At 38.9% G+C, this 16,506-nt stretch overlaps 1 protein-coding gene across 2 annotated transcripts in view; it reads right to left on the bottom strand.

Moving 5' to 3' along the window:
* The window catches only part of arhgap29a (Rho GTPase activating protein 29a), a 37,476-nt gene extending 21,365 nt beyond the window's left edge, over positions 1 to 16,111 (bottom strand). For both annotated transcript variants that reach the window (XM_057323087.1, XM_057323086.1), the window contains exons 1-2: positions 15,981 to 16,111; positions 14,542 to 14,914 (exon numbers count right to left, since the gene is read on the bottom strand). In XM_057323087.1, coding sequence (XP_057179070.1) covers positions 14,542 to 14,824 — 283 coding nt within the window. In that variant the 5' untranslated portion in view covers positions 14,825 to 14,914; positions 15,981 to 16,111. The remainder of the gene's footprint in view (positions 1 to 14,541; positions 14,915 to 15,980) is intronic.
* Positions 16,112 to 16,506: the final 395 nt, after the last annotated feature.

Raw genomic sequence — 16,506 nt, forward strand, 5'->3', positions numbered from 1 at the left:
AACTCTTTATTTGGACATCCGAGGTTTCGGAAGGACGGCGACGATTTTTACAAACATAACATTTCAATAAACATTTCTGATGTTCCCTGCTAAATCGAACCTGAAAGCTTAAATTATAAATCACCATTAGAAGCGTATCGTTGCAAATCGGGGTAGGATAAGGAGACAAATCTGTGTTTTTGTATTGTTTTTTAACACGAAAAAGATTCCAGCGTCAAAGCCCCCATTACCTTCTTGATAAGTTTTCTTTTTTGTGTTAATGTAGTTGGGTCGGACATATAGAATAAGTGATTGTCCCTCTTTTTTAAACAGCCAATAGGGTTAGAGTACATCACAGCTGTCAATCATGATTTGCTCCTAATAGTAGGAGTATTTGGGGGAAGGATATTCCCATTCTAGAGCATTTGATTGGACAAAAATCTTGTCAATATCATTTACTCATTTTTCCAGAAGAAAAAACTGTACATGCAATCTGCTTAAAGCAAATTACGCCATTATTTAGAACCAATTTAGATCTTTAAAAGTTGCTCTTGATTCTTTGCAGGCCTCATTGGCCCAATAGTTGATTTTACCTGTAAAACATGTTATTTGTAAGATATCACAACAAACCCCTAATTTACTCATTTATTCATTCGGTTAAGAAGAGTCACACGAAGGAAAACATGCAAATGTTATAACTTCAGCTGATGTGTAATACAGTAAGGGGTGTCTAGGTTAGATAAGCAGGGTTGGCTTTTCCTGAACAGGAGGGGGGGAGCTTGAGAATATTGGCTGAAGAAGTTTGAAACAAAAGCTTGGTTCAGTTCTCATAAGGCAGCACCAGGTTGTCTCATCAGGGAGTGGATATGCTTGACACCTGATGAAGATAAATGAGTGCTGAAGCTACAAGAAAGTGCTGGACCAGTGGTGGATAGTTACAACTGAAGGTTGTTGTTAGGCACAGCTATATCCGACCCAACTTTAAGTGCCTTTCACTTTTCTAAAAAGCAGCAAAACATTTTAGACATTTTGATGCGATTTGACTTTAACACGTTTGATGATAAAGTAACCTGTAATTTTATGTTTCAAACAGAGATGGCGATAGAGAGACAGAAGATATGGTTTTAAGTACACCAAGCATAATCATTAAATCCAACTTTAATCTATGCTAAATTTAATCTGATATAGGCTACTTTTTGTGATACTATTAAATGAAGCGTCATTTTACAAATTTGAAAACATTTACCAAGAAATGTTCTTCTTCAACAATCTTTTGACATTATCATAATAAACAAGTTGTAAAACGAGAATGACAGCGAGCAATGAGACATACGGCGAGGCAGAGGAAACCAAAGAGGATTTCACACCATCATGTGAAGACTCCGAATACAAGCAGGTGGGTCAAAGGTGACCATAAACCCAAGTCTAAATCTCTTAATTGGTGGGGGTCAAATTAAAAAGCCTCTTTTAAAGACATTACATTTTTAATGACAATAACACACGCACAAAGCAAGGCCCCATCCCCACACAGCGCTCCCATTCACATGCACACACAGCCACGCATCCCGGGTGAGGGGGCCGGTTCAGTTGTGCTCAGTGTGTCTGAACGGAAAGAGAATAGAGGCCACAAGACCCAGAGCCATCAAACACTAAACGGCCTTCGGATTGTTTGGGCCGATGCTCAAAAACAACCAATTCGCGCAACTGAGCCCTGAAACAGCAGGAAGGACATGATGTGTAGAAGCAGATGATTTTAACCCTGTTTGGGATTGTTACAATAAGGCAGAGTCTGTTCTCACCGGGGACCGTAAGGGGCCAAACTCGATCACTCACCTACAGATTGATTTAGCAGGAAGAGACCCCTCACTTGGCGATGACAGGAAACCTTGTTTAACCAAGAGCGAGCTTTCAACGTGACAAGTAAATTCATTCTGATTGGGGGAACCTTCCTTTTGTCTCCGGGGGCCATTTGCAAACAGCGGGGCCGTCTTCTTTGGAGTCCTGCACCATGAGGCATTTATGGAACAATAAATCTGTGGGCCTTTCAAAAGTGATGCGAGTGTGGGACTCTATAGGGGACAGAGGAGCTCAGGGGAAACGAGTAATGTAGAAAGAGCTGGTCTCCTGAATCTTGATACGCGTTCCCATGTACCTCGGTTGAGACTGGGGGGGGGGACGTGAGGTTCTAAGAATAAAGCCATCCTGCAGGACCACTGGAGACATTGGGCTCAGAGAACCAATGGCACATTTTCACTCTGCTGGCGTCATGGAAACCCAGCATTCCAGTATGGCGACGCCTCTTCAAGTGTGGGAGTGGGAAAAAAGGGACCACACATGTAAACACATGAACACACATAATGTCTTCCAAATAAGTACAGTGCCCAGGGCACCTTTTATAGACAATAATGCTCCTCAGAACTACACAACCCATTACATAACCCAATTAGCGCTGATTTTACGCTTGCAAATGTGTTACAACTGGAATGACATGGTGAATGAAGAATGCATAGAATGAAAACAGAACAACAATGTTCCTCTCACCAAATTAGGCACTTCATAAAAAAGTCAGGCTGGACAGTTCACAGCATACCTAATGTGGGATCAAGAGACAATTTTGTTGAACGACATGGCAAAATTAGTTTACTGGAATAAATAACACTTCAAAGATCATTAACGTTGCCATTGCCAGTGCAGTACGTCCTTATTGTATTTAGTGGAAGTATGCAACATTTGGAACGAATCAAAACAATCCCAACTTTTTCCCAATGACCTTTTCATCATGGTAATAAAACCCTCCTTTAAAGGGGGAAGAAAAAAGTAAGCTCCAACCATCAAACAGAATTCGATTTTGAAAAATCCCTCTTCCTACGACCCGAACCGACTCAATCATGCATTACTAATCACAAGAACAATGTATTAATAAAGCTTCTGAATATCTGAAAGCTGGCCGGCAGGGCCTTCCAGACCACAGACGGTGTGAAATCACTAAACGTGTCCCAATTCAGCTCACAGAGGCCCAATCAAATTATAAAAGGCTTACAGTCTTTCATGTAGTCCATGACAACATTTCAGAGTCTACGTGAGGCTCGACCACACTCCATAAAGGATTATACAAACCAGCTATTAAAGCATTGAAAATCTCTTTTTTTATTAGGACCCCAGAGGTGGAGCACTTCCCCAAATTGTCGTCCCAACATGCACAACTACCACCTGCTTAAAAAGTCAACACAAAGGCTCCAAAAAGACTCTGTATCATCTGATCTGAGGTCAACAGCATTACAATCACCTCCGGATTTTAGGTGCGAGTAATTAAGCGGTCGACATCTGTGGTTACAAGCTTTCTTTACGTCTTTAAAACTTAAAGGCTTGCTAAAAACACGCCCTTTTGACCAGAGCTGCCAAAGTGGACAGTTTAAAGCTGTCCTCTGTGCTTACGACCCACTCCGGGTCATTTTCTGTTAAGGTGGGTGGGCCAGGTCCTCCCCGTGACAGGGAATCTCCTGGGATCAGGATATTACATGGATCCACGGTAAAGGGGCCTTTGCGTTTAGCATCTCCCCCTGCCCCGAAGTACCCTGCTGATTCACCTTTCATCCACTCTTTCCCATGACTGCAAACAAAGGGCCGACATTTAAAAGAGACGTGCACACACTCGCATACATGGACTTGCACTGGATGTTGAAAGAGGCTTTGGTTTGGGTCTGAAGGTAGAACATTGAAAAATAGCTGGAGAAAGTTAGTGTTCAGACAAACTTTGAATATTGGCAAGTTACATGGAAATTCAAAATAGCTTTAAAAGCAAGTTTTAAGTATTTAAATATGAATTTGACGCATGTAGTGTGTCCATGACTTTTTTGTTGTCGTTTAAAATGAATAATAGTTATTGGGCAAGTATATAACATTGCCCCATCCATCAATTGACTTCAAGCATAACTTACATTAATTAACCTGCAATTTAAAGGGATACTTCACCCAAAAATGAAAATCCTGTCATCATTTGCTCACCCTCAGATTGTTCCAAACCAGTAGCTAAATTATTAACTAACGGTAACTTTAATGTAATGTAAAGTGTTACCAAAAATAATATTAATAAAAGTATGTCACTATAATAGTAATAAGAACAATATTTATATAAGTATCTCAACAACGTTTACATCACAAACCTGTAGATAGCTAGATATTCTCTGGTAGCCTTCAGTGACATTGCAGGGTCAAAGTAATGTTCAAGTACCATGAGCAATCAAGAAAGAACTCTGGCCTGATTGTCAAGAAGCCTAAAAACCCTTCACCTTGAGAACTCAATACTATGAGGCGACACCCAAACAAATTTAAAATCACTGAAGATGATTCTTCTCAGGTGATTGAAGGACAACCGACTTTAAAACCAAACCACAATTAATGCTGAAACCTTCACATCTTCAATAATTCAAAACCCTGCTCTTCAGCCAACACCACATTTATCTTCAGACCGGTCCCCCTGCATATAAATCAGGCGTCTTGCATGGGGACAGGAACGTGCTTGTGTCTTTCATTTGACCACAGAGCTGTCAATCATTAAGAAAAGAAAAAAGACAGACACCACTCCCTCTTGTTCTTCATGTTTATGAGAAGAACTGAACCCCAGAGTTACAGCTATTCAAGGGGTCTAAAATATCTCCCACAGAGCAACGGTCTTCTTTTGAACAGAGACAGCTCTGCGTCCACCCCACGGACAACCGTGACCAAAGATAATATATATTAACAAGATGCGCCACTGCCGTTACAATGAATGGAGAGGAAAGCAGCGCTCAATATGGCCGCTTTAGCAAAGAAAGTCCCATGACAACCCATCTCTGAGCATCCAGATCTGACATCCACTGTCTGCTTTGCATGCTGGAGAAGGTGAGACAAAATGATAATGGATTGGATCTGTCAGATGTCAAGCAGAACAAAATACAAAAAAGTTCATAATGGTCCTAATTACAAAGACATCCTGCCCATCATACCAATGATAAAAACTAAATGAAATGGTTCATCACAGTGCACACATTCCAATCACAATCTATCAAAAAAGTCACACAATCAAAATAAAAAATGTTTCTTCTGTCAGTGAAAATGCATCTGGTCACTTCTCAACCAACGCAATTGGCGCAATCAACCATGATGTCAGTGAGAAAAACCAGACAGCCGTTGGTTACCAAGGATAAGCCATGGACGGTGTTTCCCTTCTCAACACGAAGCTGTTTCACTTTGATGGGCTTTCTGGGAGCTCAGGCGTCAGATGCAAAACGGGGCCAATTAATCTTCAACCTCTCTTGACTTGTACCAGGAACTCGTGGCTCGACAACAGGATTTACCTCAAATCAAGAAGACGGGCCTACTTGATCATGCAGGGCTACGATAGGATCTCACGTGTGGATATGTAAGAGAAATTAGGTCAATTCTTAATGTTATGGGGTGACAAGACCTTCCCAGACATTTTTAATCCAGAGTTGTGAGAAGCATTCTGTGGCCAATCTACAGGATACATTTGCCATCTTGGTTTCAAATACCTAATCCAAAACAGTGGGGGTTGTTTTTTGTATGTAGGTTAATCTGTTGACCATATTTGCTACAGAGATAAAAGTCAAAGCTGATGTCCCACAGGTGTGGTTTCATATTGCCATCGACCAACGTTCTCATTTCAGTTTTTAAAGACCGTTTAGCATTCCTTTGTGTCCAACAAGGATACACCAAACCTCACTCGCTGTTCCAAATTGTCCTCATTCCAGCATTTTCTCACGTTTTCAGTGAAGATCTCTAACCTGATCTGAACAAATGCTTGACGGATCTGTCAGCGGTTACATCTCTCTGGAATTTCAGATTCAAGCTAACAACACACAGGCACATTAACTAAAACACACACCTTCTCGGAGGCTGATATTTAATATCATTTGTAAATTAGCATGTAGCTAATTCAACTAATTCAAAAGAATCATCGCTCTGATAAAATTCTGTTGCTTGGCCAAATGTTCTGATGCAACGTTTGACATACAAATGCATGTCATCCCATACTTCAACCGATACCATATAATGCACATTATATTACATGGACTCATCTTACACCATACAAGCCAATTAATGTCACAGTTTTAATGACAACCTGTCCTGTGACAAATTTTCACCACCTACCGTAACATTATCGTACAGAAAGACAAGTACAGAAGAGACAAGCAGAGAGAGATATAAAGAAACATGGCTAACCATTAAACTCCACAAATCAACAAAGACCTCATGTCCACTGGTACAGTCAGCGCTGAAAACTCACAGACAGTAAAGTCTTATCTGTTATTCTCTGTGTCACCCTGCCCCACGCTCAGCTCTCCTACACAGCTCTAATCTCTTCTCCATGCGCACCTCCTAATGTGCTCCATGATTGATAAGCTATGAAATCTTGAAGAAAAAAGCAAAACCCTAAGAGAAATAATTTACCAAATACCGATTTTATAGATATAGCTTTTTATTGATTCAATTAATAATTGTTTCAGAATTGAGAACAAAGGAATGAACAATAGTTTGAAAACAATACGTAACTTTTCTGGTTAACAGTGACAAAACAGAGCGCTTTTCCACCATCGCACCGAACCGTTCTAAGCACGGTTTGAAAAGGTTACAGTTATGTTTCCACGTGAGTCTGGTTCGACACAGCACGATTACAAACTGTTCTCGGCTCAGAATTTTCGGCACAGTTGTCTAACCGCTAATAGAATGCGTGCAGAGACGTTATAGCTCAGCCTCTTGTGTTAACAAGGCAGCACGTGATGCGTTTGCGTTTACATTCTAAAGATTTCCGTTATCAGCCGTGCGGTGGAAAATGAAACCATTTACGTACCGGCTGGCATGGAGTGGAACGATTAAGCAACAAAAAACGATTCGCCGCGATGCGCTCATAGTTAAGCAGGTACATAAAACATCAGTGTTTAAAACCTTGGACTTACCTTACACCAATTCACAATGTTAAGATTATAATAATGATTTGTAATTTGAGTTGTCAAGTACGATTTAGTGGGAAATATCAGCTTGACGTTTAGAAAATAACTAAGTAACCTGCACCTTTATGGTTCAAACAGAGATGGCGATAGAGAGGCAAAAGTTATGAATTGGAGAAATATTCATTCTTCTCATCGTTACATTTATGTCTGTGTTTGGCAGACACGTTTATTCAAAGCAATTTACAGAAGATTAATGCTAAACAGTACATTTTAAGAATGTTTGTGATGATCGCATGAACTTTGCACTGCGAATGCTCTACAAATTCTGAAATCGAAAATTCTAAAATGAGTCATCCTTTTACTACAGAAAATGATCACAATGGAAATGCATTTTATTCCAAATTTTCACAAAAAGAAAAAAAAACATTAGTGCTCCATTTGAATCAGTTAAAGAACAGAGACATTCCACAATAATAAACATAAGTTAAAAAGTTTCATTAGTTTTCTGAATAAAAACAGGTTCTACTTCTAATGAAACAAGAAAGAGTAACTGGACCTTCAAAGACAGTCGGAACTGAACTCATTTAAAGCGCCATCTTCAAAGCGACCATAAAAGGAACTCTTTATTAAAAAAACAACTGATGACAACACTGAGCATCTCATATCTAAAGAGATCTGGAGTACAGCTGTACCTCACATGCATTAAAATAACTGAAAAAGCCACTAAAACGACACAGGACGGCTAAATATAGACTGGAATTTCACAATGGACAATTTCAAACGCAAATCTATGTAACACAGTATTGGTTTTCTCAGAGGGCCTCGTGCACAACTATTTTCCCATAGAATATTAGTGGGACAAATAATCAAGTTATCATTGCCAAATATAACTTCATAACAGACAATACACCATATAAGATTATAACTATAACCCTAAAAACTCCTGTATTGACATGAAGTATTACTCAGTGTGATGGGAGTCTGAGAAATGAGGATATTGTGAAACACACGTTCTTAGCAGCTAATAAGTTAAATATTACCTCAAAGCAGCTCGGAAATACTGTGAAAAGGTTTGACAAACTAATTCTCACCTTCTACTGCTCAACGAACAATACAGTGATTCATTAAGAGTGAAAGATTTATGCAACGAAACACTGGAAATGCAGATGTGACTCAGATTAAACGGAAACTGTCCCTTGACTCATTCTTAGGAAACATAAAATCAGCTGTGCTAAAACTAATTTGCATTACCTTCACACACATACAGCAGCAATGCTGAGAATTCTCAGAAACATGGACAAACTATGCTTCCCAGAACTAATTGGACACATCAGAAACCTTCTCGAGATCATGCGGGTCGTCATTCTGTTGTTTGAAGGTTGACGTTCACAGGGCAAACGGCGTGGGTCACCGGCCCCCGAAATCGCCTCACAATGGGGGCCAGAAAATCACTTTTAGCCGATCAGAGGAAGCCCCCCACGCACGGCAGGTTGGAGCACAATGTGGTGCCGCTGGGGATGAAGGGGGTTCTAATCCCACTCATAGACTCTGGCTGCACCCCACGGCGAGGGCAGCCTGGACCCTCCACAAACTCCACAGCTACAATATTAGAGTCCTTCTCATATGATTGGAAATTAATTTAAACCCTATGGTATTTTAAATAACAATTAGAGAGCTTTGATCTTTCAAAGTTCTGGGAATAAACACATGATGATAATTCTGTTACGGTATAAGATATTTGTTATTAGTCAAGAGAAAGACATTTTTCTGAAAATAAAGTGAATTCAAGTTCACATTTTACATAAGCAGTGTCTCATGCATGTTGAATAACATAATAAAAGCATGCACATAAGCTTAAAAAAANNNNAAAATATATATATATATATATATATATATATATATATACTGTATATACATAATTATTTAAAACAGATGTCTGTAAGAGTCAAATGTTGTTTTAAATAATTTATTTTTATAATTTATATTAATATATTTATATGTATTATATTATTATACATATATATTTTATTTATTTTTTCTCTCCATTTATGTTAAACGCAATAAATGTTTTGATAGCACATTACATTTAAAAACATGGTTAATTTTTAACATACTATGGAGAAAATGCAAATGGCGCTTGCCTAAGCAAAAGGCCATGATGCTAGAGCATGTGCCATCCGCAAGTGTAATCCTTGGGGTTAAAGTTTGCTCAAATCCCATAACCGTTACTACAAACAATAGTAAAAGTGATACTTGCCATTCTAGTATGCACTACCAATTATGTAATTCCGCCAATGCAAAGCACATAAACATCCTATTCTCACACATTCTGTAACCGTAGCATGTAATGAATATAAATTATCATTTTTTTATAGTCATATTATGACTAACATATCCAGTCATAATGGACTACTGTACCAGGACAGTAGAAATGACAATGGTTTACTCTTGGTCGTTTTGTCCAAAGTGTCCAACATCCAGCAACTGTTGATCTAAGGCACTAAAGCAACAAGTGAGCGTTTGTTCTGGAGGAATGCAGGGTATGTGGGGGGGATGGGAGAGGAGAGAACTGCTTTTCCCACCCCTATCAAAATGATGAGCAGAGACTGTGGTAATGGCAGAGCCAGAAAGGGTCAATATTGATTTAACAGTTAAAAATACACCCAGGTCGGTCTGCTCAAGGCTGCTCAACGCTACCAACAAACAGGAAACTGGAAAAAGAATCCAAGTGTTTTGGGATTATGATATATTACAAGGGGCATCCAAAGCAGGTGCCATCTGTGTGAGTGTGAATATGTGACTTTTTTATTCAGCAAGTAAGAAAATGCAATGCATATAAAGAACTCATGTGAGGGACAGGACCACCCAGACAATTTGAAATATGAGGAAAATGTTACAAATGACGATGTGATTATTTACCCATCCTGCACTCATGGAGAACAAAAACAGTTTACTGTCCCACAGGACTTGCTAATAAACAAATCTCCGCTCTGAGAAGCCCAGAGTTCACACAGACTTTAGGGCGACCAAAGCAGTTAGCGGACCGATAAACACAAACGCGGCTGTGAACTTCAGAACACGCCAGCAGGTTTTGCCCGTCAGCCGTTAGGAGTTGGTTCCGGTGTATGTGAGGGTGGTTATGTCAATTTCTCGATACTCTTGACATTTGTGTATGATTTCAACAAAGGTGACGTGTGCTTTGAACCGGTGAGTGGCTAGCATGAATGCAGCGTCTCCAAAACATCATAGAGAGAGCAGTGAAGCTTGCACACTTTATTTCCTTCAGTGAATAGGGCCAGTATTCATTACGGGCCGTTTTGTTTTTCATTTTCGAAATAGCTGACACATGCCAACCATCCTGCTGCTTCAACGGGTCGCCCATGAGACTAACACCTGACCAGCTAGACAAATCAAAGACTTGAAGACATAGTGGGGACTGAACGGCTGAAACTACATTATAAATCTGAAGATCTTTTTCATTAGCCTTAAAATAAAAAAGCAACGTTGTAGAATTTTTGAGAAATAATTGAAAGATAATCATTTTTAAACAGGTTTCCGTTTTCATTGAAGTACACAAGATGCTCATGTGTGGCATGTGAGGTCATAAAATCCTAATATAATTACTTTATTAAATTCAGTTTAAAATATTAACTTAAATATTTAATTTCAAATTATTTTTTTTAACTTTTCTCTCAATTAGTAATAAAAAGGATAATAAAAAGGAATGTGCAAAGTAGAAGCAAAGGGGTTTGATTCCCAGCATACAAAAACTTTTGGCTAAACTTTTTTCCCTTTGGCTAAATTAATATACAATATATAAATCAATTTTAATACATTCTCACACTTTTGGACCACCATTGTAAGTCAAGATGAAATTGAAGCTAACAATAGAAGCTCTGTAATGTCACCTGTCATGCCGGCATGATGAACACAGAACACCGTGTTGTTTTAAAAGCCACAAAAAGGTCACAAAAAACATCCAACAGTAAACATGTACAGTCCAGTTTTCTTTGTTATTTAACAAGGTAAAGAATATGTACTCTCTACCCCCAAACTGAAATACATACTGACCTCAGAGTTCAGAGCCCAAATTGTCAGTTACATCCCAAGCCAACAGAGACCCCAAAATAATCCAATCCAATTACCAACATGTCCATCATGTGCGGCCCCTGGGTGAGGTCACGACCTTTAAAGATATTCAAAAATCCCTCTCATTGTGAAGACATCTTTATGGCAGCCGTCTGAACTTCACAACTGTGAACCGGGTAAAAAAACTAAAAGAAGCCTCTTTTTGTGTAATTAAATCTATATAAACTGGATCATGAAATACAATGGTCCACCTCAACATCTCAAGCGGTCTGTCTATGCTGTCTAACAATTGCCATTTAAGGTGACATGCTTGACTTCAGATTTAAAAAAAGAAAACACTAAATTCCTACTATAGCAGACCACTATTCCCTGAGGACAAGTCTCAAGGTTCCTGCTATTCTTGCATGGGAAAGTCAATTTATGGCCAGAAGCTCCAGCTTGCTCGAAGAACAAATCGTGAAAGAGACAAGACAAAAATAAAGTCACTATCGCATCAATGCATGTGAATGAACCAGCTGTTTTTAACAAAGCATAATAACCCAATAAAACAGCGCCTGAGGTTTCCCTTCCTCTTGTCCTGAAAGCAAAGGGTTGCTCACTTCAGCGACTTACTACCGAGACAACACAGCCATAAACCAAAGGGGTTTAAATACTTTGAATCACGGCAGGGCCGCCGATTCCTAACAACCTCTTTTATGCATGGGTTCAGCAACGCCCAGTTTACTACTAACAATTTAAACTTTGAAGATGTCCGCTGATCCAAAACACTAATCGCCCAGATGCTGGCCGCATAATGTTCATTTCCTACACAATTTAAAATAAACAGCGTACATGAGCCGCTTGCCAATGCAAACTGAATAGTTTTTCTTAATTTAGATGGAAATGTTTATCTAAGGCACAAAAAGAATGAGATGCAAATCAAATGATGGTAAATTTATTTATTTTTATCTGATGCTTTGTCATAAATGAAAATAGGGCTGGGCAATGTATAGAATATTTACAGTATAATAAATATGATTTAGTTGGTGATATTAAATGCATCAACATTGTGAATGTTCTTTTTATTAAGTTATTTATTTTCTCATTTTTATTATATTTTTTATCTATCAATATTTTATATTGGTAAATAAAAAAATTAGGGCTGTCAACGTTAACGCGTTAACGCATGCGATTAATTTTTTCAAATTAACGCGTGAGAAAATATTTATCGCAATTAACGCAGCATCCGTTTGTTTTGACATCCTTTGTCTAGCGTTACATTATGTAATCACGCTCTTATTCGTGTACAGGCTTTTAAACCACTTAAGCGCGATTTGAAACGGTTGCTTTGAGGCGTTCAATGAAGATAGACAGCTTCTAAACTGTGGGACGCGGCAAAACGCAACGCGAGGTCCAGTCTGGTGTGTACAGTAACGGCTGCGTCGGTGAATCTCTGTCAGACAGCGCATCCATGTTAAGTTCTCTTTCGAGCTTGAATGGATAAAACCACACAAGATTATGTCAGAAAGCCCGTTTTGTCTAGCATTTTCTTAAGCACAGACTTCAAAGTGTAAAATAAAATCTTAAATGAATGCAAAGAGTTGTGAAAATGGGAGTGCGGTGACGGTCAGATCTGCGTACTGAGACAGCTCTTAAAGGGGCCACGTTCTTAAACGTGCTGCTGTGACTCCTGTCACTAATGTTAATCAAAGAACAAAATAAAAGAAGAAATCAATGTGATTTTATAGCTTTAATGAGAATTCTTCTACATTTAATTTATAATTTAGCATTAAAGACTGTAAAGTGTCCTTCAATTTCCTACATGAGCTCCCAATTATACTGTTGAATGGCTATAATTAATGTTAAAATAATCAATTTAATAGAGACATCAGTTACAATACTAATATCAAAATGTTAGCTTTCATAAAATGATGCTGTTAAAGAAATATGTTGTTTCTACATCAATTTGAAGATTAAATGTGAAATTATTAAAATGTAAAAGTATATTTTAAAATATAATTGTTGTGTGCGATTAATCGTGATTAATCACAGAAAAAATGTGTGATTAATCCGATTAATTTTTTTAATCGATTGACAGCACTAAAAAAAATATAATGACACATAATAAATAAATAAATAAATCTATATAAATGTGTATTTGCCATACATATACTTTACATATATTTTCTTTGAATACAATTTTAATGTCAAAAATCTGAAAAACATAAGGATATTGAAATTACTACTTTATGTGCCCTTGCATTCTCTTAAATCCAACTTCCTCGAGACCAATTAGCCATCGTTTCTAAAATGACCCTTTCCTGCATTTAGCTAAATTTCAACAGATTCCAGAAAAGCCATTGGCTGTGACTCACATGCGTGTTACTCTGCCTTTCCTCACAATTCCTGCTAATACATGCCACCAAGGCAGAGACACAAAGAGATCTTTTCAAAAATATTTAACCTTTCCTCTTCAAAAGTGCAACTGTTTTGGCATCCTTCTTTTCAGATCTTTAATAAGGTCACTCTGCGGAAACATTCCACGCCAAAGACTGCCCGCCACACTTTTAAAATCACGCCAACAATGTAAGACTGACACAAAGTTTGACAGTGTTCTAAGACAATGCAACACCCCGTCAGCTCTGGTATTCTTACTGTTCACCGTCCGTAGCTGCATGCGGAGAAGAGCTGGAGGCCAAAACCAGCGGTCACACACTGCTGGCTCTCAGAGTTACTCTACTACCCAGTTGGGGTCAAGGACCCTCCATCACCCCGACTAACAAAAGGAGATTCCTACAGGCCCTGGACAACACGCCACAGACACAATAGGAGGCTGGAAACACCCCACATCACAAACGCACCCCCTGTCCTTATTAAGGAATACTGAAGCAAAAGCAAAGATTAGTGTGCTGGATCCCATCCAAACGGCACAGCCTTGAGAACGCGCTAATCGAGCATGCAAGAGCAATCATCCTGTTAATCTGCATTCACTCTTCTGTTATAAAAACATTTTTCGCTATTATAAATACACTTCACTTAGGATTACAGAGTGCTGAGGACAGGTCGTTTAACTACAGTGGAGTTTATCTTTTTAACAAACAGTCCCACGATCAAGGATTTCACATTTAGATTTCTGGATCGGATGGTTTCGCATCGCTTCGCACAGGCGGCTGTATCAAGTGGCACTGGATAACGGATGAACTCCAGGGTCGATAGAAAACTTTTTCCTATCTCAGCTAAAATAAAGACATAAGTATGACATAAGCCATAAACACGGACACTGATCTCCTATTGCTCTGTCAGCAACATTGGCTCAGCCAATGAGTGAGCGATTCCATACGGTGACACTTGTGGCGCAGAAATGACTTTATCCTTAAAAATGCAGACTAGCAACAAACTTTGTTTTGCATTTTTGGAGTTGCTGAACGAACATTGTTAATGCCAAATAAAACTTTCCCCTCTTGTATTCCAAACTGATAAGGCATGCCGAGGTTAATGACCGTGAAAACAAGGACAAACGCTGCACTCCAACAGCAACTCTTACCTTTGCCGTTGAAAGCTTCCTTCAGGTGAAGCAGCACATCTGCAAACCTCCGCACGTCATTGACCAGCTGCATTATGTAGTCAGGATCGGCACCTGCCGTCTCCACGCTGTCCGAGCAGGAGCTGATGGAGCTCAACGATCCGCTCTTCGCCGTTCGCCCCAAACCCCATGAGCTTGAACCAGCGGATAGAGGGAAAAATTGGGAGTTGGGCAGGCGTGCGATTCCCAGCGGGTGTTTGTTCAAACCTCCACTGCTTTGCTGCAGCATCCCGGCACCGAACATCTCAAATGCATTTAGTTTGAAAGGAACCCTGTGCACCGTTCCCTGGAGATTCTCAAATTCCCAGAGCTTCCTCACCACGGACAGCAGGGCCTGTGTGTGCACAATGGTGCAAAGGTATATTTAAACCTCTAATGTTTAAAGACAAGGCCACATTTACCCGATTATGCCTGAACCTCTTCTATTCACTGGAATGTATTCACATACACAGGGGAGAAATCTAAGCTGTGCTTTAATAGTAACAACGTCTTACAAGCTAAATTCATTCATCCTTCAGTGAGCCAAAAATGTTATTTACGAAATGAAGAATTAAGGGAAAGGATAAAGGATCAGGTACACTAGTAGCTACATGATACTGGTAAATCTTATTAGGAAAATAAGTTCAACAGAGCACAACACAACAAGAAATCTTGTCATCGCTATAATACATTCAAACTGTACTGTCCTTCAAACTATAAAAGAGTGAAATAGTTTTAAAAAAATGACACCGATAAAACAACGTTGCAGCATTTTACTGCTGTAAAAAAGGACATTGATAATAGTCCTTTTAATTGTTCTATGGGGATTTGTATTGTCATGGTTTTAATGGAAACTATAATGGTCTCTGTGGGTCGGTAATGTGTTCTATTGGTGGAATCTTATCTACTGGATAGGAACCAACAGGACATCATTAAATCCTACTGGAATAAAACATAATGCATAAAGAATTTTTTATGGTTTTTGTAATGAAAGCCATTAGAATTTGTATTGCTTTCTCAGCAGTTACTGTATGCCCTTTTGGGATTTGGTGTTATGTAGATGTATACTAAATGTAGTATGTATTAATGTATTTAATACTAAATGTATTCTATTTTAACAATAAAAATCCTAAAGAATAAAGTCAAAGAAGTAACAATCACGTCAAACGCGTAAATAATACCAACAAGACCTGCTGCATGTTAGAAGAGAAAGTTTATCAAACTAACTAACTAAACTCAAGTCGTTCAACTTGAAAATCTAATGCTGACATCGCACACCGAGACAAGTTGCATAAACATATAACGTTACGTTAGCATATTAAAACAGTGTCCTATAGCGGTAAGCCTTGATTCAGTTTTTAGTTAAGTCTCGGAATTCAGTCACGAAATCACAAAAACATAAAATTACAATGCACACTTACCAAGGAGGCATATCTTGAACATTGCACAGAAATTGATGTACATTAGAAACCCAAACATAGAATAGCCAAAACACCATTAAATCCCCGTCCGTCTACCGTAACAGTCCCGTAAACCAAAGTACTGCTTTCCAGTTGCGTCTTACGTTCCGCTTGCCATAGCCCCGCCCTCTCGCGTCTGATTGGTTATTTTAAGTGATTGGGAGGGGCCTTAGTCTCCACCCTATCGAAACAGGTGCCTGCGAGTTCCTCTGAAGCACGTTGTGTGGGTATATTCATGAAAACTTTGGAAAAGGGGAGAGTTGATCTGCGAAGAGATTTGATCCATCTAGTGGCTGGTTATGTCATTTTCTCAAAGAGGATTTGTAAAGAACCTGAAATTGTTTTCTTTCCATATTTCGTCTTGAAAGTCCCACTTTACCATAAATCACCTTATTCATAAGTGTTAAAGAATTTTGTTTTCTTAAAAACATGCTGATTTTAGAACAATATGAGACTTTTCAATGTTCAGTGATTGTGCGGGATATCT

Source organism: Triplophysa rosa, linkage group LG23 (genome assembly GCF_024868665.1).
Source record: "Triplophysa rosa linkage group LG23, Trosa_1v2, whole genome shotgun sequence".
NCBI lineage: Eukaryota > Metazoa > Chordata > Actinopteri > Cypriniformes > Nemacheilidae > Triplophysa > Triplophysa rosa.